General features: G+C 48.3%; 4 protein-coding genes across 4 annotated transcripts; 2 read left to right on the top strand and 2 right to left on the bottom strand.

Annotated features, from left to right (window-relative positions):
* The first annotated feature begins 30 nt into the window (after nt 1-30).
* LOC128424030 (enkurin-like) lies at nt 31-6,712 on the top strand. The gene is made up of 6 exons (XM_053409804.1): nt 31-733; nt 2,774-2,882; nt 3,265-3,413; nt 4,535-4,761; nt 5,521-5,667; nt 6,254-6,712. Exons 2-6 carry the CDS (start codon nt 2,806-2,808, stop codon nt 6,425-6,427), a joined length of 774 nt encoding a protein of 257 aa, XP_053265779.1. The 5' UTR covers nt 31-733; nt 2,774-2,805; the 3' UTR covers nt 6,428-6,712.
* A 2,165-nt stretch (nt 6,713-8,877) lies between these two features.
* On the bottom strand, nt 8,878-25,841 carry C8G (complement C8 gamma chain). Its single transcript, XM_053409808.1, has 7 exons — nt 25,636-25,841; nt 23,738-23,886; nt 22,666-22,736; nt 20,973-21,074; nt 19,746-19,847; nt 18,533-18,571; nt 8,878-8,932 (listed from the first exon to the last, which is right to left on the bottom strand). Exons 1-7 carry the CDS (start codon nt 25,777-25,779, stop codon nt 8,913-8,915), a joined length of 627 nt encoding a protein of 208 aa, XP_053265783.1. The 5' UTR covers nt 25,780-25,841; the 3' UTR covers nt 8,878-8,912.
* LOC128424020 (succinate--CoA ligase [ADP-forming] subunit beta, mitochondrial-like) lies at nt 13,018-14,875 on the bottom strand. Its single transcript, XM_053409790.1, has one exon. It carries the CDS (start codon nt 14,699-14,701, stop codon nt 13,346-13,348), a length of 1,356 nt encoding a protein of 451 aa, XP_053265765.1. The 5' UTR covers nt 14,702-14,875; the 3' UTR covers nt 13,018-13,345.
* LOC128424017 (succinate--CoA ligase [ADP-forming] subunit beta, mitochondrial-like) lies at nt 16,425-18,024 on the top strand. The gene has a single exon (XM_053409783.1). It carries the CDS (start codon nt 16,555-16,557, stop codon nt 17,908-17,910), a length of 1,356 nt encoding a protein of 451 aa, XP_053265758.1. The 5' UTR covers nt 16,425-16,554; the 3' UTR covers nt 17,911-18,024.
* Nucleotides 25,842-27,924: the final 2,083 nt, after the last annotated feature.

The raw sequence follows: 27,924 nt of genomic DNA, 5'->3' as shown, positions 1-27,924 counted from the left end.
CTTGGGAAAGGATGCTGAGTGGGAAGATCTCAGGTGGGCGTCTAAGAGAGTTCAGCTGAACGGGGACACATGGGGTCTGCAACTCATCTCCTCTACCGAGTCTTAAACCTTTTGTGTTCAGGTGTCCTTTGACCAGCTACGATTGGTTCAACAGCCATTCCTGGACCAGGGAAGCCTTGCCACGGTGGTTCATGCACTGATGACTTCAGGACTGAGTTACTGCCATGCGCTCTATGTGGAGCTTCCCTCGTGTCTGATCCAGAAGCTGTAGCGAGTGCGGGATGCTGCAGCACAATTGCTGGCCACAGAGAGACCTTGTCTGCATAGGAAGTCTGGGCTCAGAGGTCTGGTTACCCGTTTGAGTTCAAGCCATTAATCTGAGCACTTGGGGAGGGATCTCTTTCTCCTCCTCTGGGCAGCCTGTCCATCTTCGAGAGTTAATATAGGATGGATATGATAGGAAGTGATGTTTCCACCATAAGCGGAAGGAAGAGAGCTGCTGTCCTCCCTCGCAGGGGTGGCTGTGGACTGGCTCAAGAAAACTGCCCGTCTCGGGGGCAAGGGAGGATGAGTTTGGAGCCCCTCCCTCCTGGGAGAAGCATGCGACCAGTGGGCGGGGCCTCTGCGCACACCTGGGGGGCCCTCCTCCCTCCCTTCAGAATCCCAACTGCCACCTGCGACCTGAGCTGTGGGGGGTGGGGGTGTCCAACTTGTTCAAATCTGCTCGGAAACGGTTAGTGTTTAAAAAAATGTATATGGTGGTAAATGTTTTGGAAGATTTAACAAAAATGATATGGAGAATAAGGAAACGGTTAGTGGAGAGGGAGGAGCCCTACGAAGAGAGGCTGTGGGGAGCATCAGTGTAAGGGGGGCAGGACAACAGTCCCAGGTTCATCATCTACTCAAAAGAACCTAAGGAGACCCTGCTGGATCAGGCCAATGACCCGTCTAATCCAGCATCCTCTTTGCCCAGGGCCCAACTAGACGCCCCAAAAGGAAACTGACAAGCAGGATTTGCACCCAGAGCCACCCAGAGCCCTTTCCTCCTCCTCCTCCTCCTCCTCCTCCTCCATGAATTTGTCTAACCCTCTTTTAAAGCCATCCAGGTTGGTGGCCATGGCTGCTTCCTGTGGCCGGGAGTTCCACAGTTAAACTCTGTGCTGCATGAATAAGTCCCGTCTTTTATCTGACCTGAATCTTCCAACATTCCGCTTCACTGCATGGCCACAAGTTCTGGTGTTTTGAGAGAAGCATAATTTTATAAACTTCTAGTATGTCGCCTCGAACTCGCCTTTCCTCTAGACTCAAAATGCTGCAACTCTCAGGGGAGTCGCTCCACTTGCTCAGTCATTTTGGATGCCCTTTTCCGAACCTTTTCAAATTCTACAATATCCTTTTTGGATATTGTAGAATTTGAAAATATCCAGAACTGCATGCAGTACTCCAAATTGAGTTACACCATAGATTTGTGCCCCTCAGTTTTCTGGCTCTCAAGCGCTAACAATCACTTCCTGAAAATGAATCCCAAACCACTCTTGTTGTTGTCATCTAAAAGTCTGGCTGCCGAGAGAGCATATTTGTAAGATTCAGTAGTCCTCTCTCCTGGGGGTTTGGTTCCTCCCCTGCAAAAATTTCCCCTTAGGGGTTCAAATATGGTGCCTTCACACTAATATTCCCGGTTGATCAGACATTATTCAGTACTGCATTGCAGGACAGAGTTCAAGGAGTCTGCAAGAGCTTTCCATTAGGACAAACTCCCTATATAGGAAAAAGAATATATCGTATTTTTCCTTGTATAAGACTATATTTTTTCCTAAATTTTTGAAGTTTAAAATAAGGGGTCGTCTTATACACGGATAGTGCATTTTCTTAATTTTGAGTCCCAAACAATAGGGGGCATTGTATCCACAGGGGCATCTTATACACAGAAAAATACGGTACCTCATCTTGGATGTTTCATCCTCTGGCCAACTGTCTTCTGCAACCCTAACGCCTCACCATCTCTTCATCCAACCATAAGTGGAAACACTTACTCAACCCAATTTAGTTTTGCTGTACAAGGAGAGACCTCCTTGTACCTCATCCAGAGTCGTTTTTCACTTTAGTAAGCAGTGCTAGGCTCCTCCTAAACTGGTCCTTACCCACTTTGTGCCTCGACTAATGCCTTGTGTCAGGGGTTTTAACCCAGTGTGTGGTGGCACCTTGGGGTGCCTTGAAGGATGGCCAGGGGTGCCGCTGGCAACACTGACCTCTGTCCCTCTTTCCTTCCTCTTCTATTGCTCTCTTGCTTCTCTGCCTCCCCAAGGCTGTTTGTTGCAGCAGCCCTGGCTACAAGGTCCCCAGGCGAATGGTGTCTCTGGGACTGGCCAGGCGGTGCTGGGTGCCAGGAGTTGAGGCGCCTCAGAGTAAGCAAGCAAGCGGGCGAGGGAGCCCTGCCAGCCAGTCCGCCAGCCCTTGCTGTTGGGAATGGACAGACAAGTCCCAGACCCCTGTGGGGCAGGGTGAGGAGGCACCTCTCTATGGGGCACAGGGGCAGCTCAGAGGCCAGGGGCGGCAGCAGCGGCTGCCCAGAGGACTCCCAAGGAGAGGGGAGAGGAGGCCGAGGGAACACTCCACAAGGGAGGGTGTTCAAAAATGGGTGAGGGGCTGCAGGCTGTGCAGGCAAGGGGTGGCATGACTGGGCTCCTGAGCCCCGCAGGGGAGCTGCAGTTGGTCCAGGGAGCCATGGACTCAAAAAGGTTGAAAACCTCTGCATTGTGCAATTTCAATGCAGCTCTCTCCAGGACTCTTGCCTGAAGCCTGAAGATGACTGCCTTCTATGCCGAGGAGATTATCTACAACCTGATACCCAAAGAGGAGAAAAAACCTATGAAGACAGTCAGGTATGGGGGCAAACTAGCAAACATTTTTTAAAAAAAATAAAAAACCACCCCTCAGGAAATAGTACAGAGGGGCTCTCATCGCACTCCAAATGATTTTAAAGGAAATTAATTTGGTGGGTTGGATCCTGCCGTAGTCAGTCGAACGTAGGCATTAGTGAGATCAATGGGGCAAGCTAGTCTTGTGGACTGTAGTGGGAGCTCTTTGCTTTATTTACTTACCTTTAGTTATTTATTTAAAGTCACTTTGGCCCCAAATGGCTCCCACTACCACCCCACTCCAGCACCTGCCACCTGAGGCAGCTGCCCCACTTTGCCTGACGGCCGGCCAATGACTCTTGAAATATAAATGGTGTGCTTCTTTCCGCTCCCTCTTGAACGAAAGGTTTATGTCGACTTTCAAGCCAACTGTGATACGCGAAATCCAAGAGAGGAAGACGGCGCCCTCCAAAACCATGGGGATCCCCAAGCTCTACATCCCCACTCCGAGAGAGTTTCTTCGGAAGCATGCCAACGAACCCAAGCTCTTAAAGCGTACGTTTTAGCAGAACTGTGGGGTTGGGGTGAGGTTCGTTGGAAGCACGAATCTCCGGAGCCATTTAAATCTTCTGTGCTGTGGGTCTCTCCCAATCCTCTTGGAAAGCATTTGAGAGAGGACCACTGTCTCTGGGAGGGAAAGATGCCACAACCGCCACTTTGCATGCTCTGTACATTGCGGGGAATGGCACTAGTTGACCCTTTGTGTCCCTTCCAACTTTTCACCTGTATGATTCTAGGATTCTGCATCTGGTCTGAGAGAACAGCTGGACACTGGACCAGACCAGGCCTACCTAGAAAAGTTCTGCTTTCTTCTGGGGCTGCAAGTGAACCCAGTGTGCAACTGTGCTGTTGTTGTTTATTTCTGTATACCTTGTTTTTTCCCTGGTGGGACAAAAAATTGTGGGTGCCCTGCCCCTTCATGGGGAATGTTGTGAGGCCTGGAGCACCCACAACCCCACACACTCGGCACTTAGGTTGGGAGCAGAGGAATGGTGGGAGGAACCAGGTAGGGAACCACCAAGGGAAGAAGGCTCAAAGCCCAGGGAGGGGTGGTGGGACAATGATGAGTGGGAAGAAGGAGATGAGGGAGAAGACTGGGAAGAGGAGGTATCGGAAGCTGGAGAGGCAACAGGGCTTAGTGAGTGGGGAGAGTCTGTGGCAGAGAGGAGTCCAGACTCAGAGGCAGAAGCTGAAGCAAGAGAGGAGGGAGGCCAAGAGGCAGAGATGGGTCTGGATGGTGAAGAGTCATGGGTGTCTCCCCCTCCTGCTGTGATCAGCTCACCTCATCCTGCTTTTGCTACTAAGGAGTTAACTCCAACTTGCTCAGTGTGATTTACTGCTGGCTCGCTCCTGTCAGCCAAACTGTAACCCTGGGAAGGGAATAAGGATCTCTCAACAACTCTCAGCACCCACAATTCTTTGGGGGAACCATTCATGGAGGAGAGATCTATGGGTGGCTCCGAGCCAGGGTGGCTCTTCTCTTCTCTCCATAGTTGGAGGCAACGATGCTTCTGAATCCCAGTTGCCAGAAGCCGCAGGAGGGGAGAGGGCTGGCGTGCCAGAGGGTCCCCAAGGCAGTTCTTTGCTGATAAATTTGCTTTTCCAAAACAATGCAGGAAGAAGGAACCAAGGCATGAAGAAGCCGCCAGGGCTGAATGTGCCCGAGAGGAACGACCACCCCATCATGGGCATCCGAAGCAAGAAGGATTACATCTCCTCAAACGTCGCCGAGGCCATCATGGCCGTGGCCAAGAAGCCCCTCCGGGCATGTGTTGACGTGCGGAAGGGAGACAAGTTCCTCCTGGATGATTCGGGGCTCATTCAAAGATACCTCCACAAAAAGGTATAGTTCAGAGGAGTGCAGGAAGCTGCTTTTTCTGAATCTGACTCTTGGGCCATTTGGTCCAGTGTTGCCTACACTGGCTTGCAGCAAAGGCTCTCCAGGATTTTCAGATTTGGGGTCTCTCTCAGCCCTCCTTGGAGATGCCCTTCTCTAGGGACCTTTAAAAATCCCAGATGCTTTGGTTAAGATAATATTTAAAATGTATTGCTAAGGTTCAAGAGGCCTTACATAGGCTCATTAAAGACGCTAACCCAAGAGGGCCTTCTCGGTAGTGGCTCCATCCCTGTGGAACATCCTCCCACCAGATGTCAAGGAAATAAACAACTATCTGACTTTTAGACGATATCTGAAGGCAGCCCTGTTTAGGGAAGTTTTTAATATTTGATGTTTTATTGTGTTTTTAATATCCTGTTGGAAGCTGTCCAGAGTGGCTGGAGAGACCCAGCCAGATGGGCGGAGTATAAGTCATAATTTTTTGTTAGTATTATTATTAAATGGTTTTCTGTGATTCACAGTTTGCTATTGATCTGATTCATTGCACAAATAATTGATTAATACATACATACATACATACATACATACATACATATATCCATAGTACCAAAACTAAAGTATTGGCCACTCTGTTTATTCCTACAGTGAACATTTTCTCGGTCAATTTCTTGCCATGTTTTGTGGGCTTGGAGGAGGAGATTAGGGGGTGTTCAGGCGTTTTCTGCAATGCATCGTTTGGGACATCCAAGTGTGCTTTCCTTGCAGGATTTTGGTGTGACACCAAAATACATTAAGAAGCGGATAATGGACGCCAAGAAGGCTCAGGAGGAGAGCGATGCTTACCTCCAGCAAGCCCTCATGCAGAAAGGCCTGACAAGACTCTCCAAGGCAGAGAAGGAGAAAATCATGGAGGTACGTGGGGGTGACGCAGATCAGACAGGACAGGGGGGAGAATAAGTTGGCTCAGAAAAGGAGCACCAACATTATCATGGGGCTGGAGAGGCTCCCCTGTGAGGAATGGTTGCAGCCTTTGGGGCTTTTTAGTTAAGAGAAAAGGTGAGGAAGAGGCAACATGATAAATCTTATCAAGTTATGCCCCCTGACACCAGGCGGACCCCTACGCTGTCCTCTTTTTGGTGCCTGCTTAATACATTCTTGTCTAGACAAGCTACTCAGATGTTTAGAAAGTTGATGCCAGTCTTCATCTCTTTTCAGTATATCGTTATTTAAAATTTTCAACATCTTAAATCATCGTACTTAATTTTTCTTAGTGACAATTGTATTATTTTGTTTCTTTTGCAAACAGCTTTGAGGGTTGTTTTTGTTTTTACAATCAAGCGGTGCATATGTTTTATGAACTAAATACATTCATTTTATCCATTTTTAAAATTTCTTTCTGCACTGCTGGCTGCAAAGGCACATCAAGCACATTTTGGCATCCTCCTGCCGCATACTTCATAAGTTTGCTTAGAGTTTGCTTTTCCCTTCCTTCTCTCAGGGCCTGAAGAAAAACTGGGAGGAGATCAACCACGAATACCAAAGTCTTTCCGTTTTCCTCGATTCGATTCCGAGGAGACTTCGCAAAGAGAAGATGGAGGTGGAGATGATGCAGCTGGAACACTACATCAAACTACTCGAGAAACACGACATTGTGTATATTTCAAGCGTCTAGGGATATCATCAGAGATATTGGGCATGATCCAGGCTCAGTCAAGCAGCTTCAAGGCCCATCATTGGTAACAGGGTGAGAACGAAAGCATCACTCACAGTTCTCCCTCTGAAATCAGTGAAGCCACACAGGTCCTCCACTGCGGATGGAATCTGCCCGTCGTGTGACAAGTTGCTTTTAACAAATTATTTTAATAGTTGCTTTTAGCCAACATGTAAGTTTGGACTGTTACAGTTTTGACAAAAATGAAATCTTTTTTTTATTTTGAAATAAATGTCCACATCAGTTTCATTCATCACCTGTGTACTTATTTATGTACAGAACAGAATTGTAGAGTTGGAGGAGACCCACAGCATCATCTAGTCCAGCCCCCCCAATGCCGGAACCACAGCTAAGCGAATGCTGCTTACCCACACGCATTGTCCAAAGCGGTGCACAATAAATAAGACTGCAAAATATAAATGAAAAAGCAAAATTCTTTAAAACCCAAAGCGCAGGCTTAACTCACCTCTCCCTGATGAGCAGAATCAGATTTATGAGCTTTTCTGTTTGATGCATATAGGTGAAAAGAGTTCTGGTGCCTTTATTGCACACAAAATGCTGGACTCCGTACATTTATTCGCAAGGACTTGTCGTTGCAAGAACAGTGCCTGATCCAGAGTCTTCCTCTGCTGCACACAGTCGCTGCAGATTCCTCGACTAACATTCCCACTTTAGGGTCCTGAGAGTGGATTTCATGCTCTTTATTCAGCTCATAGTGGTGAGGAGGAATAAAAGTTCCTCTGGAATGTCTGCTATATATACATTATTTACACAATGGGGCCCCCCTGATTGGCTAATTCCGGGATTCGCCTGTAGGCCAATCAGGTTGCGGATTCACTTCCACCTGGAGCTGGATTGGGTGGCTCCTGTGGACCAATCAGACTGCTGCATTCTGGGTCCTATTGTTCTTTGGGGGGGGGGTTGGCCAAAAGGAAAGGAAAGGAAAGGAAAAGCTTTTTCCGGGTTTTCACTTTTTGAAATATGGCAACCCTACTCCATCAGCTGACAACTGCCGCTACGCCACTGGGTGGAGGAACTCCCTATGAAGAAAGGTTGCAGCCTTTGGGACTTTTTTAGCACTGGGAACAAAAGCTGCCGCCCGACACCCCCTTGCACTTGGCAGCTCCCTTCTGTCTCCCACCCATCACAGCTCCGTTGCTGAGCTTGGCGCATGGCAATGATAAGCCTGTGCCACTCCTCGTGATTAAAGAGACTGCATGGCGAGGGCTCATGGCACTGCACTACAGGCTGAGGTTCACCAGTCAGAAGACTGGAGGTCTTGAAATCTTTGCAGATGCTAGTTTTGGAAGTGACACCACGGATGGTACAAGCACTTCTGGAGTGTGCTACATGTACAACCACTGTCTGTCTGTTTGACTGGCTGTGCAAAAAGTAGATGACAGTTAGCCTAAGTTCCTGTGAAGCAGAACTCAATGCCCTGTCATTTTCACTCAGGGATTGTGAATGGTTGATGCAACTGTTTCAGGACATCAAGGTTTCTGTGAAATGTCCTGTACAGGTGTATCAAGACAATAGATCCTGTTTGGCTTTGCTGAACTCAGAGAGTTGCAAGCACAGGCACAGCAGGAGAAGCCCAAGGTCCTTCTCAGTCTGGGAAGGGCTCCCTCGTGTTCCCAAGTCGCCTGTCTCAGGGCTCTCTGTGTCCTTCCATGACTGCAGAACAAAATATGACACTTCTCTTCCCCAGACACTTCAGTCCTGCTGTGAAATCACCTCCTCATATCAACTTTTAGGAAACCAACCAACCACTGACAGCACTATACACCCTTAATGCAGTTAGGTCCTCAGGACGTTACCGACAAAAGAAGAATGGCAGATGAAATTGATGGACTATGCAGAATTAGATAAATTAACAGCAAGGATTCAAAACCTGCGGGACCAGAGATTCCTAGAAGACTGGAGTAAATATGCGCACTATTTGAAAAGTAACTGTAATGAAGAGATTACGCTCGCAGGACTGCAAGAGGTTTTGTAAGGAGGACTATTTGAAATATTGCGAGAACGACTACGGCGAGAGTTATTAGTTAATGATAATTAAGAGTAATTGTGAAATTAAGAAATGCAGAATAAGTGATAAAGAACGAAAAATCATCAGAGGTGTTGACGGAAGTCTAAAATATTGTATAAGATAAGAAGTTATGTTACATGATTGTTGGAATTGATATGTTTAAAAAACCAATAAAAATGTATATTTTTAAAAAAGAATGTCTTTAATTACAAAAAAAGATTTATAGGCTCTTCTTCCTTTTTGCTGTATTTATTTATTTATCATATTTATATACCACCTTTATCTTCCAGGGGTCTTGAGGCCGTATACATTTCATTATCACCACAACCCTCTGAAGTAGGTTAGGCTGAGAGGCAGCAACTGGGCCAGGCTCACCCGGTGAGATTCGAACCCTGGCCTCTCCCAGGTCTTAGTCCATTACGCCACCACCTTGATATCTGTAGTAAACAAACACAGGCGGGGAAACGGCTGTGTATTTTTACTTGGTCAAAACAACGCCTTGCAATGTTTTCTTGTCAAAAGGAATATTACTCTCTTCTGCTATTCGATAGAGAAGGCGACACATCTTAACACCTTCCATCTCTCTTTCTGCCGTCTTGGTGGCTCAGCACACCTGGTTTCAAGTTTGTTGCTTTTAAAAAAAGGAACACCTCTCTTTCCCCATCTCTGTCCACGTTCCTTACAATGCAATGCTGGATAGGTCCCGTTTCAATTTCCTGTTACTATATATAAAAATCCGGTCTAAACCGTATTGTTATAGGTTGGGGGGGTCAGTGTGGATGATGTCCTGAGTCCCTTCCAATTCTTGGGCTCCTTCATCTGCATCAAAGTGAATTGCGGCTCCTCTCTGATCAGATATCCTAACAATTGCCACTGTCTGCCTTAAGGTAGTCTCCCCTGGTGAATTTAATGCCTGAGACAGGTTTTGAACTAGTGCTCTAGCCTCTGCACCAGCCCTTAGTCATGTGAGCCCTAATTTCAGCAGGTCTACGCCAAGTAAAGTCAGTTGAAAAGAACCCAATGTGGATATTCCCCCCCCCCCACTGCTGCCCTGTAAGAATATTGCTAGACTCAATGTTCTTTCTGCATTGTTTATTTGTACCTGCCCTTACTCTTTTTCTCACCTCCCCCTTCGTGACAGTTCTAAAAATATCTTCTTTTTCTTGGTGGCTTTTCTAACAGTGGCAAGAATATACTAGGGATATGCACAGTGGCATAAAAGGAAAGGGGAATGGGGAGGGAGGAGGAAAGGAACAAGCTCAGGTACTAGATCTTAAAGTTATAATGACCAGTTGGGGTGCAAACAGTGCAGGGAGCTTGGTGGAAGGGCTGCTGCGAGGTGACAGTTGCGGAAGAGCCCAAGGCAGCTCTGAGCAGCCGTGATAGAAACACCTGGCTTCCTTTTCCCCTCTTTCTGCTCTGCAGCCTCCTGGAATATGGGCATTTGCTCAGTGCTCTGTATGACTATTTCCAGCATGGTCTGCTTTTAAAATGTTTCAATCTTAGCCCTGATCCATAGTTTCAGACTGCATTATGCACCTTCAAACAGCCTTCCTAGACATGCATATTTCTGCCATTGTTCTTCTGCATTCTGACTGCAAATGCAAGAGAATGCAAGAGAAGTGTTTTAGGGACACAGCTAACAACCTTTGGCGGGCGTCATATTCCAGCCAAGATGGCCACTCGTCAGCTTAAATTCCGGGCTCCCCAAAACGGCACCATCGTAGTGAAATAAAAAAATTAAGGATAAATGTTCATAACTGCATATATAAACCACATGTCTGAAACCCCACAGAAAAGGTCCTGAAACCATTTTGTCCCTCCCAAATTGACCCCAAATAATTTCTCTGCAAGGTCGAAGGAAAATGGAAAAGCCTCCTGTCAGCGCTGCCCAAGGTCCCAGCTCACACAAGACCAACGCTGCTTCTTGCTCAAGTTTAAAAGTCTTTATTGAAGTTCAGTCTCATTTCCAGACGTGCAGCGCGCAACGCTACATCTATCCGTCAGACCGCAGAAGTCCCATCTGAATCTCCGCCCCCCTGACACCAGCTTAAGATTCTAGCTTTACTCCACCTTTTCCTCTGTTCCTTCTTTCTCTGGGTCCTTCTGCTAGTCGGAGTCTCTGCCCTCCGAGATTCTTCTGACGCTGATTCTCCCGACTCCTCCCCCCCCCTCTTTCGGGCTTTAGGACCTGGCTCCCAATCCGGGTTTTCTGCTGTCCCGCGCTCCTCCACATTTGAACTTGGCGCGCGCGCGCAGCCTCCCACTTTCCTTCTGACCGTTACACTTGTGTCACTGCTCCCCCTTTCGGGGAGGCTAGCTGGACCTGGCCTTCCCTCCTTCTCCCCACTCCCCGATGGAGGAGAAGATGGTCCTGACTCACGTGACTCTTCCCCCCCACTGTGCTCTGGTGGGGAAACTGGCCCTACTCCTCCGCTACTCCTTTGGGACTCCCCTCTGGTTCCTTGTTTATGGATCGTCCCCCCTGGGACTCGCCTCGCCCTTACCATAGGCGCCCTCTCCTGGGAATCTTCTGATTCGCTGGAGAAGCTCATGGAATCTCTCGGTCCACTGTCATATTCCCCTACGCTCCCCTCTGATTCCTCTCCTCCGCTCTCTATCTGCTCTCTCCCCTGCTCTTCTGCTCCTGAGCCTCTGACACCTCCCCATTGTCTTTTCGTTCACAAATCCTGTCTTAAGGGTATGTCTGTGTATGAATAGGGTGTGAGCCTGTGACCGGGCTCAGGAACTAAGTATTTGTCATCACAAAAGACTGGCCAGGCTCCCCAGGGTATCCAATCAAGTGAGCATTAACAGGTAACCTGCCAGACAGGAGATAAACAACGCACTCAGATTTCTGTTGTAGACCACCCCTTTCTGTGATGTAGGTATGATGTTTCTGGGGGTGGTCTTGGACTCGAAGGCGGGCAATTTAAAATGTATATATAAGGGCGGGCACACCTTGGTTCTGGGTCCTCCTCTTTTCCTGTGTGTGAAGGGGGCACCCTGTTGCAACAGTTAATAAAGATCAGGCTTACTGGCTGCTTTGCTTCTCAATATTCTCTGGTTGACCTCTGTTATTTTCTGCTACTGATAAAGAACCTGCAAAGGACTCTATAAGGGCTCTTGTGTCCCCCATAAGGGAATAAGGGCAGATTTTTGTTTATTACAGTAGCCTCATGCCCAGGCCCTTGGCCCCTCCCATTTTTAATGATTGTTTTTATGGGTTGCCTTTTTAACCAAGGATGGGGCTAAATAAAGTCATATTTATGTATGTGACCACAGCTGCACACATGTTATTAGCCCAGAGATGGAAAGAAGATAAAGTCCCGACCAGAGAAGGCAGGCAGATCAAGTTGATGGACTATGCCGAAATGGCCAAAATGACCGGAAGAATCAGAAATCAGGAAGACCAAAATTTCAATAAGGAATGGGGAACATTTATAACTTATCTTAAAGAACATTGTAAACAGTTTAAATCCTTAGTAGGATTGGAATATCACTCATAGTTTAAAGGTGAATTTTGGACACAATGGAGAGGTAAAAGATTTGGATTGTCATAAAGGATGCAGGAAGAAATGATTAACAGTAGGACCCGGGGACGCGGGTGGCTAGGTTGGCAGTCCGAATCCCTGCGACGGGGTGAGCTCCCGTTGCTCGGTCCCTGCTCCTGCCAACCTAGCAGTTCGAAAGCACGTCAAAGTGCAAGTAGATAAATAGGTAGTGCTCTGGCGGGAAGGTAAACGGCATTTCCGTGCGCTGCTCTGGTTCGCCAGAAGCGGCTCAGTCCTGCTGGCCACATGACCCAGAAGCTGTACGCCGGCTCCCTCGGCCAGTAAAGCGAGATGAGCGCCGCAACCCCAGAGTCGGCTACGACTGGACCTAATGGTCAGGGGTCCCTTTACCTTTACTTTTAGGACCCACAAAGGGGAGGAGGGAAGTCTGGGAGATTCCTGGGAGTCTAGTTTTTATGTTGTATGTTGAATATGTGGCTGTAAAATCTTAATCTGAAAAACGAACCAAATACTTTAAAAATAATAATGAAGTGACTGGAAAGTGGGATGCAGGCATCTCGTGACCCCTTGACCTTCCCCCAGAATGTCTCTGTGCCCCACATGGGGCCCACAGGGAAGGAAGAGCAGGCAGACAAGCTAGACTAGAGGGATAAGGTGCACCAGATCAGGGCCGGGGCTTAGCTAAGGCCCCCAATCTTTTATTCAAGTTGGTGGCTTGGGGGGGGCGTTACAAAAACATATTCTATTAGTTTAAGTTGGTTGCAAATGTATGTGCATTATGCAATAGTACATCAGGTATGTGTGCACTAAAATTCTGCTAAATTTTCAAGGGAACTTTTTGCAAACTGATGCAGACATGTGGAGAACTGGAAAAGAAAGGGAAAACGAGAAACCACATTTGACAGATTCATCCATTCTTCATTTGGGCAGGAAAAGTGTTGCTCACATATGAAGGTACGGATATTGCTGTCATACATGTCCAATAATCAGGGAGACAATTCCAAAAATCCAGTTGATTGTAGACTTTTATTTGGATGAAATGTATTTTAAGATTTAAGCTCTTTTATGCTTGTTGAGGATTACATCATTTTTGCGACTGTAAACTGGACGGTGGGGGAGCCTGCCATGAAGAATAAATTTTGGCAATATAATAATTTACATGAAAATTATTATATTAGCAAATGTAAGTTAAATATCTGATCCATATGTGCTTATTAAACAACTCAGACCTTGACACACACACAAAACAGGGTTGGGGGAGATTATTGTGGAAAACTGAGACCACGAGGGAGTTTATGTGTCTTTTGCAGAAATAAGCCAGAAAGACCTGCTCCGTCAGGGTGGCAACTGGAACATAACATCCACTTCCGCTTCCCTTGCCAGGTTCATTATTGCCGAGAGCTTCACGGCCATTTTGGCGGCTTTATCCAGATCGTCGCAGGGCAAGATCCTCAGGCCACTCTCAGCGATCAAAACCTTCGCGTCTTCGACCCGCGTGCCTTGCAACCGCATGACGATCGGTATTTTGAGATCCAGGTCTTTGACCGACATGATGATGCCGTTCGCGATGACGTCGCACCTCATGAGCCCCCCAAAAATGTTGACCAGGATGGCCTGCACGTTTGCGTTGGACGTGATGAGCTTGAAGGCCTCCGTCACTTGCTCCACGGTGGCGCCGCCTCCGACGTTGAGGTAGTTGGCCGGGGTTCCTCCGTTGAGCTTGATGATGTCCATGGTAGCCATTGCCAAGCCAGCGCCGTTCACCAGGCACCCGATGTTCCCGTCTAAGCCGATGTAGTTGAGCTCCGCGTGGGCGGCATCTCTGTCTTCCTCCGTCACCTGGGTCCAGTCCTGCAGGTCAAAGATCTTCTTCTGGCGAAACGCCGAGTTGCTGTCGAAAATGATCTTGGCATCCATGCACATCACTTTCCCCGTCGAGTCCTCCACCATGGGGTTGATCTCCACCATGAGGGCGTCGTGCTGAATGAAGAAGTCGTAGAGCTTCATCATATTGTCCGCAGCATCGTACGTCAGGTTAGAAGGGAAGCCCATCTTCTGGGCGAGCTTCAGGGCCTGGTCGTTCCGAAGGCCTTCAACAATGTCGACGGGCTCCTTGATGATGGCCTCAGGTTTCCCCGCCGCAATGTCTTCGATGGCGACGCCCCCCTGGGAGCTGGCGATGATCACGGGGCCCTGGAAGGACATCTCCATCATGATCGCAAAGTAGTGTTCCCTCCGGAGGTACCTGCGCTCGCAGATGAGGACTTGGTTGCAGATCTGGCCCTCTTCTCCCGTCTGCTTGGTGAAGATCTTCTTGCCAATCATCAGGGAGGCGATCTCCCGGGCTTCTTCCGGAGAATAGACGATCCTCACTCCTCCTTTCAGGCCGCCCTCAAAGGTCCCCTTCTCCCGCCCTCCTGTCAAAACCTGCGCCTTAACCACCAGGTCCGTGGTGCCCATGTCTCTTGCCACCTGGTAGGCTTCTTCTGGTGTCCTTGCAACCAGTCCGTAGGGAACGGAAACGCCGGCGTCTTTCAAGAGCTTCATGCACAGGTACTCGTGCAGAGACAAGCTCCTTTGTTGCTGCATGGGCAGCCCGTGGCTATTAAATCCTGGGTTCCCACCCAGCACCCTGGCCATGGCGTTCCTCCCCAGCAGTTTCACCATGCTCACCGCCTGCCTGCAGATCATGGAGGTAGCTGTCACCCACTTTTCCCAACTTCTTCTCCTTCCCAGACCTGCCAACTGGCCCCTGGAGAGAGACTTCCCAAAGTTCCTTTGCCAACAGTCCACCTCCCTGGCCTTCTCATTGGCCAGGGCAAAGAGTTCACAGTGACGTCATAGAATCATGGAACTGTAGAGGTGGAAGGGACCCTGAGGGTCATCCAGTCCAGCCCCCTGCAATGCAGGAATCACAACCCAGTGTTAGAAGAATTCTAAGGTCCCAAATCCCCTTCATGGATCACTGCCTTGCCGTGGCGAAGGGGCTTGAATAACTCAGAGAAGCTATGAGCTATGCCCAAATATAAAATAAACGCTCATAAATGTACAAGGCAAACACATACATAAGTATATAAAACACGTGTCTGAAATAGTACAGGAGAGCAGTCCTGAAGCCATTTTGACTCTCGCAAACCATTTTGACTCCCAAATTGACCTCAAATATTTCTCTGCAAGGAAGAAGGCCCTCCCTTTGTCTTTTTGTTTACATATCCTGTAACTTGTGTATGACTAGGGTGAGCCTGTGGCCTGGATTCAGGAACTGATGCATTTACCATCACAAAAGAACAGCCAGGCTGCCCAGGTAAAGCAATCAGTGACCATTATCAGGTATCCTGGCAAACAGGATTTCTGCTGTAGACTGCCCCTTTCGGTGATGTATGCATGATGTTTTTGGGGTGGTCTTGATCTACAGGGTGGCAATTTCAAAAGTTTATATAAGGGCTTGCGCACCATTGTTCTGGGTTCCTCCTCCCTCCTGCGTGGGGTGAGCGGGAGACCCTGTTGCAACAGTTGATAAAGATGAGGCTTACTAGCTGCTTTGCTTCTCAATATTCTCTGCTTGGCCTCTGTTATTTTCTCTGACCAATAGGGAACCCACATAAGGACTCTGTACAGGCTCTGGAATACCCCATAAGGGAAAAGAAGCAGGGTTTTTTATATAACACCAGCTAGTACAGAATGCTGCAGCACAATTGCTGATGGGAGAATGGCCTTGCCAGCATACCACACCTGTGCTGAGAGATCTGCCCTTGTTGCCCATTTGCCGCCGGGCCAAGTTAACTTTATTAGGGCATGCTGAACTTTCCAACTTTCACATTCCAAAACTGAGGGGTGCTAACAAGTTGCAACACAACTTGGGAATTCAAAAGCTATTTTAGTTAAATTAATATAATTAGTAAGCGAAATATATGTAGAACTGCATAGAAATAACTGCCAAGTACTTGCAGTTTTATTTTATATTATTATTTATTTCGCATTACCTGACATTTTCAGAAGGTATAATTAAAATTCTTTGGTTTTCCAGGGGAAGTTTATGTGATTTTTAACCAAATGTAGATGTACCAAGCTAAATGTGGGTCCAGTCACTAAAATAATAGCAACCTTTAATTCCTCACACCCAAAAACATATTTTTAGAAATTCTCACTGAATAAATTTTAAACAATTAAGTTTCACCCCCTAAAACGACATGCCCGATTGGCATATGTACATTCCTTGGTAGAACCATAAACTCTGCACTTCTTCAGGGTGAGGAAAGTAAATATTGCAAACAAACATCACATCCGCTCCTGCCCACCCACAAATCTTGAGGGGTGTCCCACTACAATAACATCATGCAGACACCAAAGAGACGTGTCCGGTCAGGGTGGTGATGTCATCGTGGAATCTTGGCCCTAGCCAATGGGAAGGCGGGTTGAGGACCGTTAAAGAAGGAACCTTGGGAAATGCCCTCCACCTTAAAAGGACAGTTGGAAGGTCTGTTGGAGGAGATCTGAGCAGGAGCAAGAGAAATCTCCAAAGAAGGGAGCGGGAATCGCCCCTCATGATCTGCCGGTGGACCTTGCGAGTGGCTGGCCTGATGGCCAGAGAAGGTTGCCTGGTGTTTGGTGGGAGCCCAGGGTGGTTTAAAAGCCTTGGGCTGCAAGCACAGCAGCGGAGGAGCTTGTCTCTGCATGAGTACCTGAGCATGGGGCTGCTGAAAGAAGCCGGGGTTTCTGTTCCTAACGGCCTGGTGGCCAAGACGCCGGAAGAAGCTTATAAGGCAGCGAAAGAGATTGGGACGGAAGACATAGTGGTGAAGGCGCAGGTTTTGGCTGGCGGCCGGGGCAAAGGGACATTCGAAGGGGGCCTGAAAGGAGGGGTGAAGATTGTCTCCTCTCCGGAAGAAGCCCGGGAGATCGCCTCCAGGATGATAGGCAAGAAGCTCTTCACCAAGCAGACGGGACAGCAGGGCCGGATCTGTAACCAAGTCCTTGTCTGCGAGCGCCGCTACCCCAGGAAGGAGTACTACTTTGCCATCACAATGGAAAGGTCCTTCCAGGGCCCCGTGCTCATCGGCAGCTCTCAGGGGGGTGTCAGCATTGAAGACGTGGCCGCCGAGGACCCCGAAGCCATCGTCAAGGAGCCCGTTGACATCATGGAAGGCATCCGGAAGGACCAGGCCCTGAAGCTCGCCCAGAAGATGGGTTTCCCCGCCAAGGTGGCGGATGAGGCTGCGGAAAATATGATGAAGCTCTACAACATCTTCATTAAGTACGACGCCCTCATGGTGGAGATCAACCCCATGGTGGAGGACTCGACGGGGAAAGTGATGTGCATGGATGCCAAGATAAATTTTGACAGCAACTCGGCGTTCCGCCAGAAGAAGATCTTCGCACTGCAGGACTGGAGCCAAGAAGACACGAGGGACCGAGAGGCGGCCAGCGTGGACCTGAACTACGTGGGGTTAGATGGGAACATCGGGTGCTTGGTGAATGGCGCCGGCTTGGCAATGGCGACCATGGACATCATCAAGCTCCACGGAGGGACACCAGCCAACTTCCTGGATGTCGGAGGCGGCGCCACAGCCGAGCAGGTCAAAGAGGCCTTCAAGCTCATCACTTCAGACGACAGGGTCCAGTCCATCCTGGTGAACATTTTCGGCGGCATCATGCGGTGCGATATCATCGCGGAAGGGATCATCATGGCGGCCACCGAGCTGGAGCTGAGCATCCCGATCGTCGTGAGGCTTCAAGGGACGCAGGTGGAGGCAGCCAAGGCCTTGATAGCAGAGAGCGGCTTGAAGATCTTGGCCTGCGACGACTTGGACAAAGCTGCTGAGATGGCCGTGAAGCTGTCGGAAATCATGACCTTGGCAAGGCAAGCTCACCTGGACGTGAAGTTTCAGCTGAGAACCTGAGGGAGTATCAGGTCCTCCTGGCTCATGTTCCCAACCCATTGCAGAATTCTGCTTTCAGTTGGTTCCCACCCACTCCAAATTTTGTGTGTTTTTTTCACTTAATAAGTACGCTTCTTTAAGTCATGGTTGATACCATAATTAAAATGGTCACTATTCATATAAAAGTATTATATTGCTAATATTTACTGTTTCTTACATTGCAATTTTTCTTTACTCCAGTTTACAGGTTCATAAATGAAGTCAATTTTAGTAAGTTTGTTGTCAAACAGAGTTTGAAGCTGAAAATGCAGTTATTCCTAATAAAAGTCTGAAATCAATTCAGTATGCATCCCTGATTATTTGGCTAGAAAGTCTGCGCAACAGCAGAGTTCATCTCCACATTACTTCCTTGAAGTCGAAAGGGATCTTTGATATTTCTATGTTCCTCAGCAAGGTGAATAAATCCAAACATACCACGTTCTTTGTGTGAACAGGCTATTTTACACTTGGCCTATTTGAATCAGCAATTGTTTTACCGCAATTCTTGAGTTGCCACAGAAAGTCCTGTAGCTTTTCTGGTTCTGATTTACTTTCATTTATTTATTTATTTAGCAGGGAAGACGCAGTTGAATTTGCAACTCACCATTGAGGATGTGGAACTGGTCAGCCGAGTCGCAAAACCCTGAGGGAAAGGACCAAAGGAAGAAAAATGAGCAATCTCAGTTGTGGAGAGTAAAGAAAACCTGCTGGGGAACTCTAACCGCACCCAAACATAAGATTTAATCAATGACAGCAACATGGCATACCATGATGCATGAATTTCTTTATATATTGAAATTAAAGGGGGGGTGCAAAATCCACAGCCTGGAATCTTTTGCAGCATCACAACTTTATGGTGATTAGGGGAAAACACTCTGCACAAGTCCAGGGGACTCAGCTTGCGGGGCTCTGCAAAACATGGGGTTTTCACTGCAAAACTGTTGCCAAAACTTGGCACCATTTTAGAGTGATTTGAACACTGTCGGATTTTTGAGTGTCAGCCTCGTATTTGATATATGGATTACTCAGATTTGGGGTGCTGCAAAATGTGGGGTTTTCGCTGAATAGCAACAGCAAAACTTTGGCACACAGGGGGGCATGCCAAATTTTGGCTTTCGTGGTTAATTATCGGGGGGGCGGGGGCGGTAACCTCATGGCATTTAAAACCCCGAATGGGCCCATAGCCTTTTGTGGGTGTGAAATGACCCACATCTTTTACGTTGAAAGTGCTAGCAGCTGGGGACTTTCTAAGGGCAGAACGTGAGCCTCACCCCATAACGCATCCATTGAGGCATCCAATGATGTCAGGATCCGCAGGGACCCCAAATCCAGAGACCTGTCAAGTCCACTATGTCACCCAAGAATAATGGCGCCAACGGGATGGACCTCTCTGACAGAGGGGGGCCTTTCCCCATCACTTGTGGAGGGCCAGGGGATTTCTGCATGTTCAGTATTATGTATTCAGGGGTCTGTGTTTGCCTGAGCTTGAGTCTGGACTAAGGATTCTAAGCTCCTGTGTTCTGATTCGATACATGGTGTCCAATCACAGAACACTTCAGGATTTGGGCCTCTGCCATTGGCCCTTGAACTCTGAGTCGTGATTCGCAGCTTGGAAGTTTAGACAGCCAATCACGTTGGGAGTGGGAGTGGCCCAGGCCTTCAGAAATGTATATAAGCAGTTGCTTTGCCCCTGTTTCCCAGTTATGTAGTTCAGTGAAGGTTCTTGCTGTTATCACTATGTCCTGCCTCGTGGGAACCCACTTACTCTTCACTATCCCAGCCGGACCCCTGAAATTATAGCCCCATCCTCTACTCACCATAGACAGGGAAGTAGTAGGTCGTGTCCTCGTTCAGGCCTATGCCAGCCACACGCTGCTCAAATTTAGCCGTGACGGCGTCGTTCACCCGGATGGCTCGTCCTTTCATAAATTTAAGTGAAGCGTTAATGCTGTCTTTGTTCCCTAAGCAGCCGACAGGCAATCACAATTCCCCCCTCCCATGGAAAGGTCCAATTCTGCAATGTCTGAGGTGAGTATGCGCTGCTCTGTCAACAAGTCTCTTGGCGTAAGTCTCTGCTCCTGGAATGCCTCTGGCGTGGATGGAGAGAAGCCTAGGGCAGTGATTCATACAGAGAAGCAACGGGAAACCTTGGGGCAATTTGCCTGCATCTCTGCGGGGTGAGCAGCTGAATGCAGGCCCCCCAAGTGTCCCAATTTTCTAGGGACAGTCCTGGAACTACAGAAGCCGTCCCGGTTTCTGATTTGATCCCACTGTCCTGCTCGCCCCTTTTCCTCCACATCTCGGAGAACAATTGAAAGTGTGAAAACAGAGTCCTGTTTCTATGGAAGGAGAAGCAAAAGTCTACCCCTAGCATTTAGCACTTTTGAAGTAGACTACCCCTGAGCTGAGGGACGTGGGTGGCACTGTGGTCTAAAGCACTGAGCCTCTTGGGCTTGCCGATCAGAAGGTCAGCGGTTCGAATCCCCGCGACAGGGTGAGCTCCCATTGCTCGGTCCCTGCTCCTGCCAACCTAGCAGTTCAAAAGCACGTCAAAGTGCAAGTAGATAAATAGATACCGCTCCGGCGGGAAGGTAAACGGCATTTCCGTGCGCTGCTCTGGTTCGCCAGAAGCGGCTTAGTCATGCTGGCCATGTGACCTGGAAGCTGTATCCCGGCTCCCTCAGCCAATAAAGCGAGATGAGCGCCACAACCCCAGAGTAAAGGTAAAGGGGTCCCTTTACCTTTACCGCTGAGCCTGGGGGCTCCATTCCTATCCTGGCTAACAAGGGCATAAGCAGAGTCCTGCTGACCGAGACCACGGGCAAACTGGGCCAGTGTCCTTCTTGCCACTGCTTCCAGGGGTCTCCCAAGAGGGGCTTGAAGACCTTTCCTCATTTTTGCCCCACCACTGATACTTGGAGGTGCACTGCCTCTGTAGGTTCTTTTTAGCTCTCAAGGCTGAGCTTAGACAGAGCTCCCCTCCCTCCTTCAGGAATGTTTCCAGCCCACCAGAAACATGCACAGCGATTCCAAGGAGTCCTCACCATAAAGCTTCGCTGAGATCTTCCGGGCTTTCTGGTAATACACGATGGCATAGCTGCTATAATCCGTTTCCACCACCACCACGTCCACAGGGCTGCCACGACCTGTGGGGGGGAATACACAGAGCGCCCTAGGTCAGCGCATGGAGAAATGGCGCTTTGCCTGCTCCCCTGCAAGCAAAGGTGCTTCTGAGGTGCTTTTGCCCCTGTGCCTTTAAAGAGCAGCACAGCAGGCAGAAATCCAACAGGTGACGTTCCCCCAGTATAGAGACCTGGTGGAGCAGAGTTTGGCTTGCTTTGCGGAATATTTGTCGTAAAACGAAACGAGTTGCACTCCTGCCTGGGCAGCGACAGCGTGGGGTGGGCCAAGGGCTCCAAAATATGCTTTGTGTGAGAAACCTATAAAAGGCCCCAAATGAATGAGACATTGGGGTTCAGTTAAAAACCTTTGGCTTCCTTGGCTCATAGCAGTTCCCTTTTGTTCATAAAAGACACATAGCCCAGTTGCTGCTTGGCTGCTGAAGACACCAGATAAGAATGGCATTTTGAAGTAGAAGATTTATGGAAGTCTGGCCATGCCAGCTTACCAAGGACGACTCCCTTATGCATAATAATAATAATAATAATAATAATAATAATAATAATTTATTTGTACCCCGCCCATCTGGCTGGGTTTCCCCAGCCACTCTGGGCGGCTTCCAACAAAGACCAAAAATACACTAAGATGTCACACATTAAAAACTTCCCTGAACAGGGACTTGTTATCTATGTAAACATAAACCTCAGACTACAATTCTCCCTTTCTTTTAAGTATGTAGGTTGTATCTATGTGGGCTTCAAAACTTTAGAAGCGAGGGGCCCTAGAAGGGCTGGACACACGTCAAGTTGCAGGCTGGACATCCAGACAGTTGCATCCAATGCGTGTTTTGCCAGCCACCCTCTGCTGATGTTTGCAGCGTTTTGATTGGATTTTATATGAATTCTTTGTCCGTAAACCCTATAAAAGTTCCAGGGGGGTAACACCCCCTCCCATCCAGACTTTGTGGAAGAGACTGCACTGAACCTATTTACTGCAGTAAATAAACTTTTGGACTCTTTCTTCAGCCCAACTCAGGAGGAGTTAATGGCACTAGTGAGACAGCAGATTTGCCCTGCAACAACAGGGCAGCAGAAGCATTAAGACATAATAAACCTTCAGCTCCACCCAAAACTCCCTTGGCCAGCTCTGCTTTATTCTATAAATGCTCCTGGCAATGTGGGAATGATGGTTGTGCCCAGGGTTGCTTCGCAGGAGTCAGCAAACTTTTTCAGCTGTGGGCCTGTCCACCGTCCCTCAGACCTTGTGGGGGGCCGGACTATATTTTGAAAAGAATACATGAATGAATTCCTATGCCCCACAAATAACCCAGAGATGCATTTTAAATAAAAGCACACATTCTACTCATGTAAAAACACACTGATTCCCGGACTGTCCATGGGCCGGATTGAGAAGGCGATTGGGCCGGATCCGGCCTCCGGGCCTTAGCTTGCCTGCCCCCGCTGTTGTAGAGTTGTAGGGGTTGTAGAGATATCAGCTGGGAGTGCTTGAAACATGTGCAGTAGTAGAAAAGCTGAGGATTATTGCTCAGGGGAAGGGGGAACTGGGAGAAATGTGAGGGAGGTCCCCATGGGCAAAACCACCCCAATCCTCGCCCACCTTTCAAGAGGAACCTGCCAGGAATCTTGGTGGGGAAGTAGGTTTGCTGGATGTTCCAACAGACGCCGTCCCTGCGGAGATGGAGGAGAAGACCAAGCATTCAGGGCAGTATTCCAGCGGCCCGTCCACGTCAGGCCGGATCCTGTTCCATAGGCTGCTTGCCTAGGAACAGCCAGCACCAGAAAAACACATCCCTACTTCCCCAGAAAAAAACAAAGGCATTGGCTCTATGTGCGCATGTAATAGTTGCTCGAAAGAGCATTCCTTTGGGTTACCACATTTATACCTCACTAGATTTCCTCCAAAGGTGGCAGACATAGTCCTCCAGGGAAAAACTTTTGGACAGTAAGAGCTATTCGACTGTAAAACGGTCTCCCTTGGGAGGTGGTGGACTCTCCTTCCTTGGAGGTTTTTTAGCAGAGGTTGGATGGCCATCTGCCAGGGATGTTGTAGCTATTGGTGTTTTGCAACTTTGACCTGTTGCAGGACCTTAGCCAGACCTTAGCAGAGCATACGCAGAGTTCCAGAAATCAATCAGTTGCAGGCAGGATGGATGAAGCAGGAACAAGACGCTGCTACCAGTAACTTGGTTACTTAGAGGTGATTATTAAAAACAGCAGACTCTACAAGTTACTATGTACAAGAACAGATACGGATCTTAACTAGCTCTCTCTTAACAAACTCCAAACGACCCTCAAAACACCACACTGACCAACAACACTATCCACTCAGTAAGGTCATAAGTCATCATGCCTGCGTGAAACCTCAACCAATGGTAGAGCTGTATCCAAGATCCCATATCTCTAGGCAGAATAACTCCTCTGCTCAGTCATCCTTGGCTTTTGGCCACCTTCTAATTGTTTTGTGTGAAGCTGCACAGAATGGCATGTAGTAGAAAAATCCCAACAGTAGCTGAGATTCCTCAATGCAGGTGGTTGGAGTAGAGGAACCTTGGGGTCCCTTCCAACTCTACCATTCTATGATTCTTGGGGACCAACAAAGAGGATGACCTTTCCTCCACACCCGATTCATCTGGGCCCAGCGGATCCCGCCGGCTTCCTCGGATACTCACAGCGGGCGGAAGGTGCTCACCAACAAGGATCCCTGAGAGCTTGCACCACCCACAGAGACCACCAGGTTGGTTGCTTCAAGCCGGTGGCTGTTCTCACTCAAGTAGCTGCATTGCGAGGCCACCCCGACCAGGAACCATTTCCCAGCAAACTGGAAGAGGGGAGAGAGAGAGAGTCAACTTGGGACAACCTAGGACATCTCTCTTTTCATCGGAGAAATCTTGGAGGGGGAAAAGCAATGACAAACCTTGACAGCATCTTAAAAAGCAGAGACATCACCTTGCCAACAAAGGTCCGTATAGTTAAAGCCTTGGTTTTCCCAGTAGTGATGTATGGAAGTGAGAGCTGGACCATAAAGAAGGCTGATTGCCGAAGAATTGATGCTTTTGAATTATGGTGCTGGAGGAGACTCTTGAGAGTCCCATGGACTGCAAGAAGATCAAACCTCTCCATTCTGAAGGAAATCAGCCCTGAGTGCTCACTGGAAGGACAGATCCTGAAGCTGAGGCTCCAAGACTTTGGCCACCTCATGAGAAGAGAAGACTCCCTGGAAAAGACCCTGATGTTGGGAAAGGTGGAAGGCACAAGGAGAAGGGGACGACAGAGGACGAGATGGTGGGACAGTGTTCTCGAAGCTACCAACATGAGTTTGACCAAACTGCGGGAGGCAGTGGAAGACAGGAGAGCCTGGCATGCTCTGGTCCACGGGGTCACGAAGAGGAGGACATGACTAAATGACTAAACAACAATAAAAAATTTCCATCGGAGAATGTTGAGGGGGTGTACATCAGAGTAGGTCCTCTGAAATGGATGGATATGAGTCTGACTTCAGTTCATTAATTTCAGTGTGTATCCTCTTGAGTAGAACTTGGTTGGATACAGCCCACTGAATGTGAGAGGGTAAATAACACTAACAATATTGTTGAGCGATTTTAAAAAAATAAGATTTGTGTGGATGGGGGAGTTCGTTTGTTCGTTCCTCCAAACCAAGGATATCCAACCTGATGTCCTCCATCTGTTTTGGACCACAACTTCCATAAACCCCAAAAAGGTCAGGGATGATGGGAGCTGTCCATCACCACCTGCAGGTCACCCCGTTAGCCTTTTCTGCCCCAAATCACACTGGAAAGCATAGACAACTTGCAAAAGCATTGAGTCTTGTAGCACCTTAACAACCAACAGATTTTCGGTCCCTTGCGTTTAAACTTTGTCATGGGGTGTGACAGGTGGATTTAAATTATCTAAGCTAAATGGAATTACTTGGCATGGATCAAATTTAGAATTTGAGAACCAAGGTGTGCCATAACACGCCAGTGTGTAAATATCACATTATGGAGCGAGGTTCTTGACAACAAACACAAGCTCAGGGGTGTTTTTTCAAGAGGCGGGGGTTGTTGGGAGGGAAGTTCCCACCTGGCGTCCCCTTCACCTGTGGACCCAGATTGGACTGAGGACGCCTTTGTGACTGGCTTGACACCTGCCAGGTGTGCAAGACAGAGACAGAAAGGTAAAGCACAAGGCTGTAAGAAACGCCGTCATGCGAGAGGAGGGCAGGGACAGGGTCCAGATTGCTCCAGGGCATTTGGACAGAGCTCTTTCTGGAACCTTCCTTCTGACGCAGATATTCAAGAGGATTTGCTGTCAACAGGGGATGAACGAAAACCCTTCCAGGGAGATCCAGAAGCACCGGCTGGTGCGACAGGGGAGGAAAACGCTCCGATTATTATCTTGCAGCCACCTTTAGAGACATCCCGGAGGGTAAAGAAGCAGGGCATTCCATGACATCACAGCATCTCAACCAATGATTGAGAGGCAGTTTTGGACAGCTCTAGCTCGGCTATCTTGCCCCACTCCAACCCCAGAAGAAATTCTGTTTCCCTTTCCAAATCCATCTGCTCACCTGGCCAAGATCGAAGTTGGCCTGGACGGCAATCTTGTCGATGGGATTCTCTGGGGCTGGGCGTTTTTGGGGACGCCGGGCAGCGCCGGGTGCAGCAAGAAGCAGGGCGAGCGAGAGGATGAAAGGGAACGAGGTGGGACCCATGGCCGGACTGCGAAGAGCTTGTGGGGCAGGAGAGGAGGGGGCGAGAGCTGGTCAGTCATTAACCAGCCCTATGAGTCTTCCTGGAAGTCCAAAGCCAGGGCTGACCCAAAGGGAGCAAAGTCTCGCTAGCTTGTGAAATCGACGCGTCAGCAGACGGCAGAGACTTCCCTGGCGCCGCCATGAAAAGGGGAGTGGAGCAGAGGTGTGTACATCTGTCTTATTCTGCTTTCAATAAAAATACAAGTCTGCATAGATTGTCCACCCCACCTCCCATCCCAAGATCTTCATGGCAAGACCTCTGATTCTCTACAAACCTGGAGGTTCCATATTGCCTTCAATCAGTTACCATCAAGGCTGCCTTTCCCCCGTGAAATTTGCCTAATCTCCCCTCCGCTTGACAAGACTACCACCACCCTATCCTGTGGCAGTGAGTTCCATCAATTAGCCTAGCCATTGTGCCGCGATGTGCCTACTTTCGTAAGGAGTCCTGCAGACATCAGACCAACATCTTGGTTTCCCACAGTGGCATGTCAGATGGCCGACTGGGGGGGTATCTGTTGGGATACTGCCGGGGAGACGGGGGCATCAGGCAGGCCCCCAGCTAGCTCCAGCCACCGGCCGGCAGCCAGACGATCACCGGTCTCCCTTAGAACAGCATCAATCAGCGACACGAGTCTCAGATACGTTTAGAGACCCGTGCGTGCTCTGTCAGCAGAGGGAATAAATCTTCTCACAGCAGAAGTGGCAGGCAGAGAAATGTGTAAGCATATTTACAGCATTTATTCAGCACAGTTCAGGAACAAAGGAAAAAACATGTCTGCTTCCCTTCGTCTCCAGCAAAACAGCTAAAAGCAAAAGCAATATACAAAAGCAAGTGCTGGAAGTAAACAGGCATGTGACACACAGCAGTCATGCCTGTAACCTTTTAAGGTGAATGGAACTATATCCTAACAGTATCATCCAGCTGTTTTGGACCACAACTCCTGTCATTCCCCAGCAGCACATCTGGAGGGCACCAGCTTAGCCAAGGCTACCCCAATAGGAAGGCAAGATGGCAACAGCCCTCCCCAGTTTTATGCCTCCGTTTCAGGGCTACTTAGATGAGGCCACCTCTAACTCCCCGTTCCTTTTCACATAGTGGACACAGCTGGACAGGTGTTGCCGCCTTGGAGGAAATAGCCAGTCTCCATGGGTAAAGTATCTTTGGAAATGGAGGCTCCGTGGAGCTTACTGTTTCTTTCCATGGCGATTTCCTTTCTTGTTACATGAGGGATAATGGATTTACTTCATTTTCCCTATTACAATTGACTTTAATATGACCAGGGTGGAACAAAGGTTTCGGTGGGAAATGGCAGTGTTACAGTTCAGGATCAATTCTGAATCTGAACCAAGCTTTGGTTTGCAAAGTGTAAGTACCTCAGGATGTGCTCATTGGTGTACCAATGCTAGGATATTTGTGTTATCGGCAACTGTCTCTCCCTCTCTGGCCGTGGTTAATTGTGCAGTTATTGTTGGACCTGTTCCATATCTGCTATAGGGTCCCCGGAGCACAGATTCACACAAAGCGGCAAATATCCTTGCAGGTTATAACAGGGTTTATTTGAAATGCATATGCAAAGTAAAGGTGCAGCGCGATAATCTCGCAATCTGCACACCCCAATCAGGGTGCGCCCACTTTTTATAGACTATACAAAAGAAAAACAGAGAGTGAGACTTTACATTCTTATCCAATCAGGCTCTAACATTCCATGTTTCTCCTTTTGAAGGTTAACACTTCTTAATTTACTCATTCTTTGTTTGTCTGCCTGCTTATGGCCTTGCCCGTCTTGTAACAGTGGCTTTGATAACAGCATGCTGGAATTTCTATTTCTGAGGCCCTTCATTATAGCCTGTGCCCATATCTCTGTCTCATGGCCTTCTGACTTCACAATTCACAATCCTTAGCTCTAAAAAAAACAAAAAAACAAAACTTGTGCATATCTTTTCTTTTAAAAAGTATTGCAAGGACTGCTGCCGTTTTGTGGAAACATCCCATAAACACAAATAGTAACTGTTATGAGAGAAAACTGCTCCTTTTCCCTTATGGGGTATCCAAGAGCTGTATAGAGTCCTTATGTAGGTTCTCTATTGGTAGGAGAAAATAAC

Source organism: Podarcis raffonei, chromosome 12, assembly GCF_027172205.1.
Source record: "Podarcis raffonei isolate rPodRaf1 chromosome 12, rPodRaf1.pri, whole genome shotgun sequence".
Classification (NCBI taxonomy): Eukaryota; Metazoa; Chordata; class Lepidosauria; order Squamata; family Lacertidae; genus Podarcis; species Podarcis raffonei.
This window is presented reverse-complemented; position numbering and strand designations above follow the sequence as displayed.

Excerpts from the sequence above, each read along its gene's own strand:
- LOC128424030 (XM_053409804.1), top strand. The coding sequence starts at position 2,806 with ATGACTGCCTTCTATGCCGAGGAGATTATCTACAACCTGATACCCAAA. Across the intron at positions 2,883-3,264 it reads AAACCTATGAAGACAGTCAG|GTTTATGTCGACTTTCAAGC; the intron begins GTATGGGGGCAA and ends CTTGAACGAAAG. Across the intron at positions 4,762-5,520 it reads AAAGATACCTCCACAAAAAG|GATTTTGGTGTGACACCAAA; the intron begins GTATAGTTCAGA and ends CTTTCCTTGCAG.
- LOC128424020 (XM_053409790.1), bottom strand. The coding sequence starts at position 14,701 with ATGATCTGCAGGCAGGCGGTGAGCATGGTGAAACTGCTGGGGAGGAAC.
- LOC128424017 (XM_053409783.1), top strand. The coding sequence starts at position 16,555 with ATGATCTGCCGGTGGACCTTGCGAGTGGCTGGCCTGATGGCCAGAGAA.
- C8G (XM_053409808.1), bottom strand. The coding sequence starts at position 25,779 with ATGGGTCCCACCTCGTTCCCTTTCATCCTCTCGCTCGCCCTGCTTCTT. Across the intron at positions 23,887-25,635 it reads CCAACTTCGATCTTGGCCAG|TTTGCTGGGAAATGGTTCCT; the intron begins GTGAGCAGATGG and ends CCCCTCTTCCAG. Across the intron at positions 19,848-20,972 it reads GATCTCAGCGAAGCTTTATG|GACGAGCCATCCGGGTGAAC; the intron begins GTGAGGACTCCT and ends AATTTATGAAAG.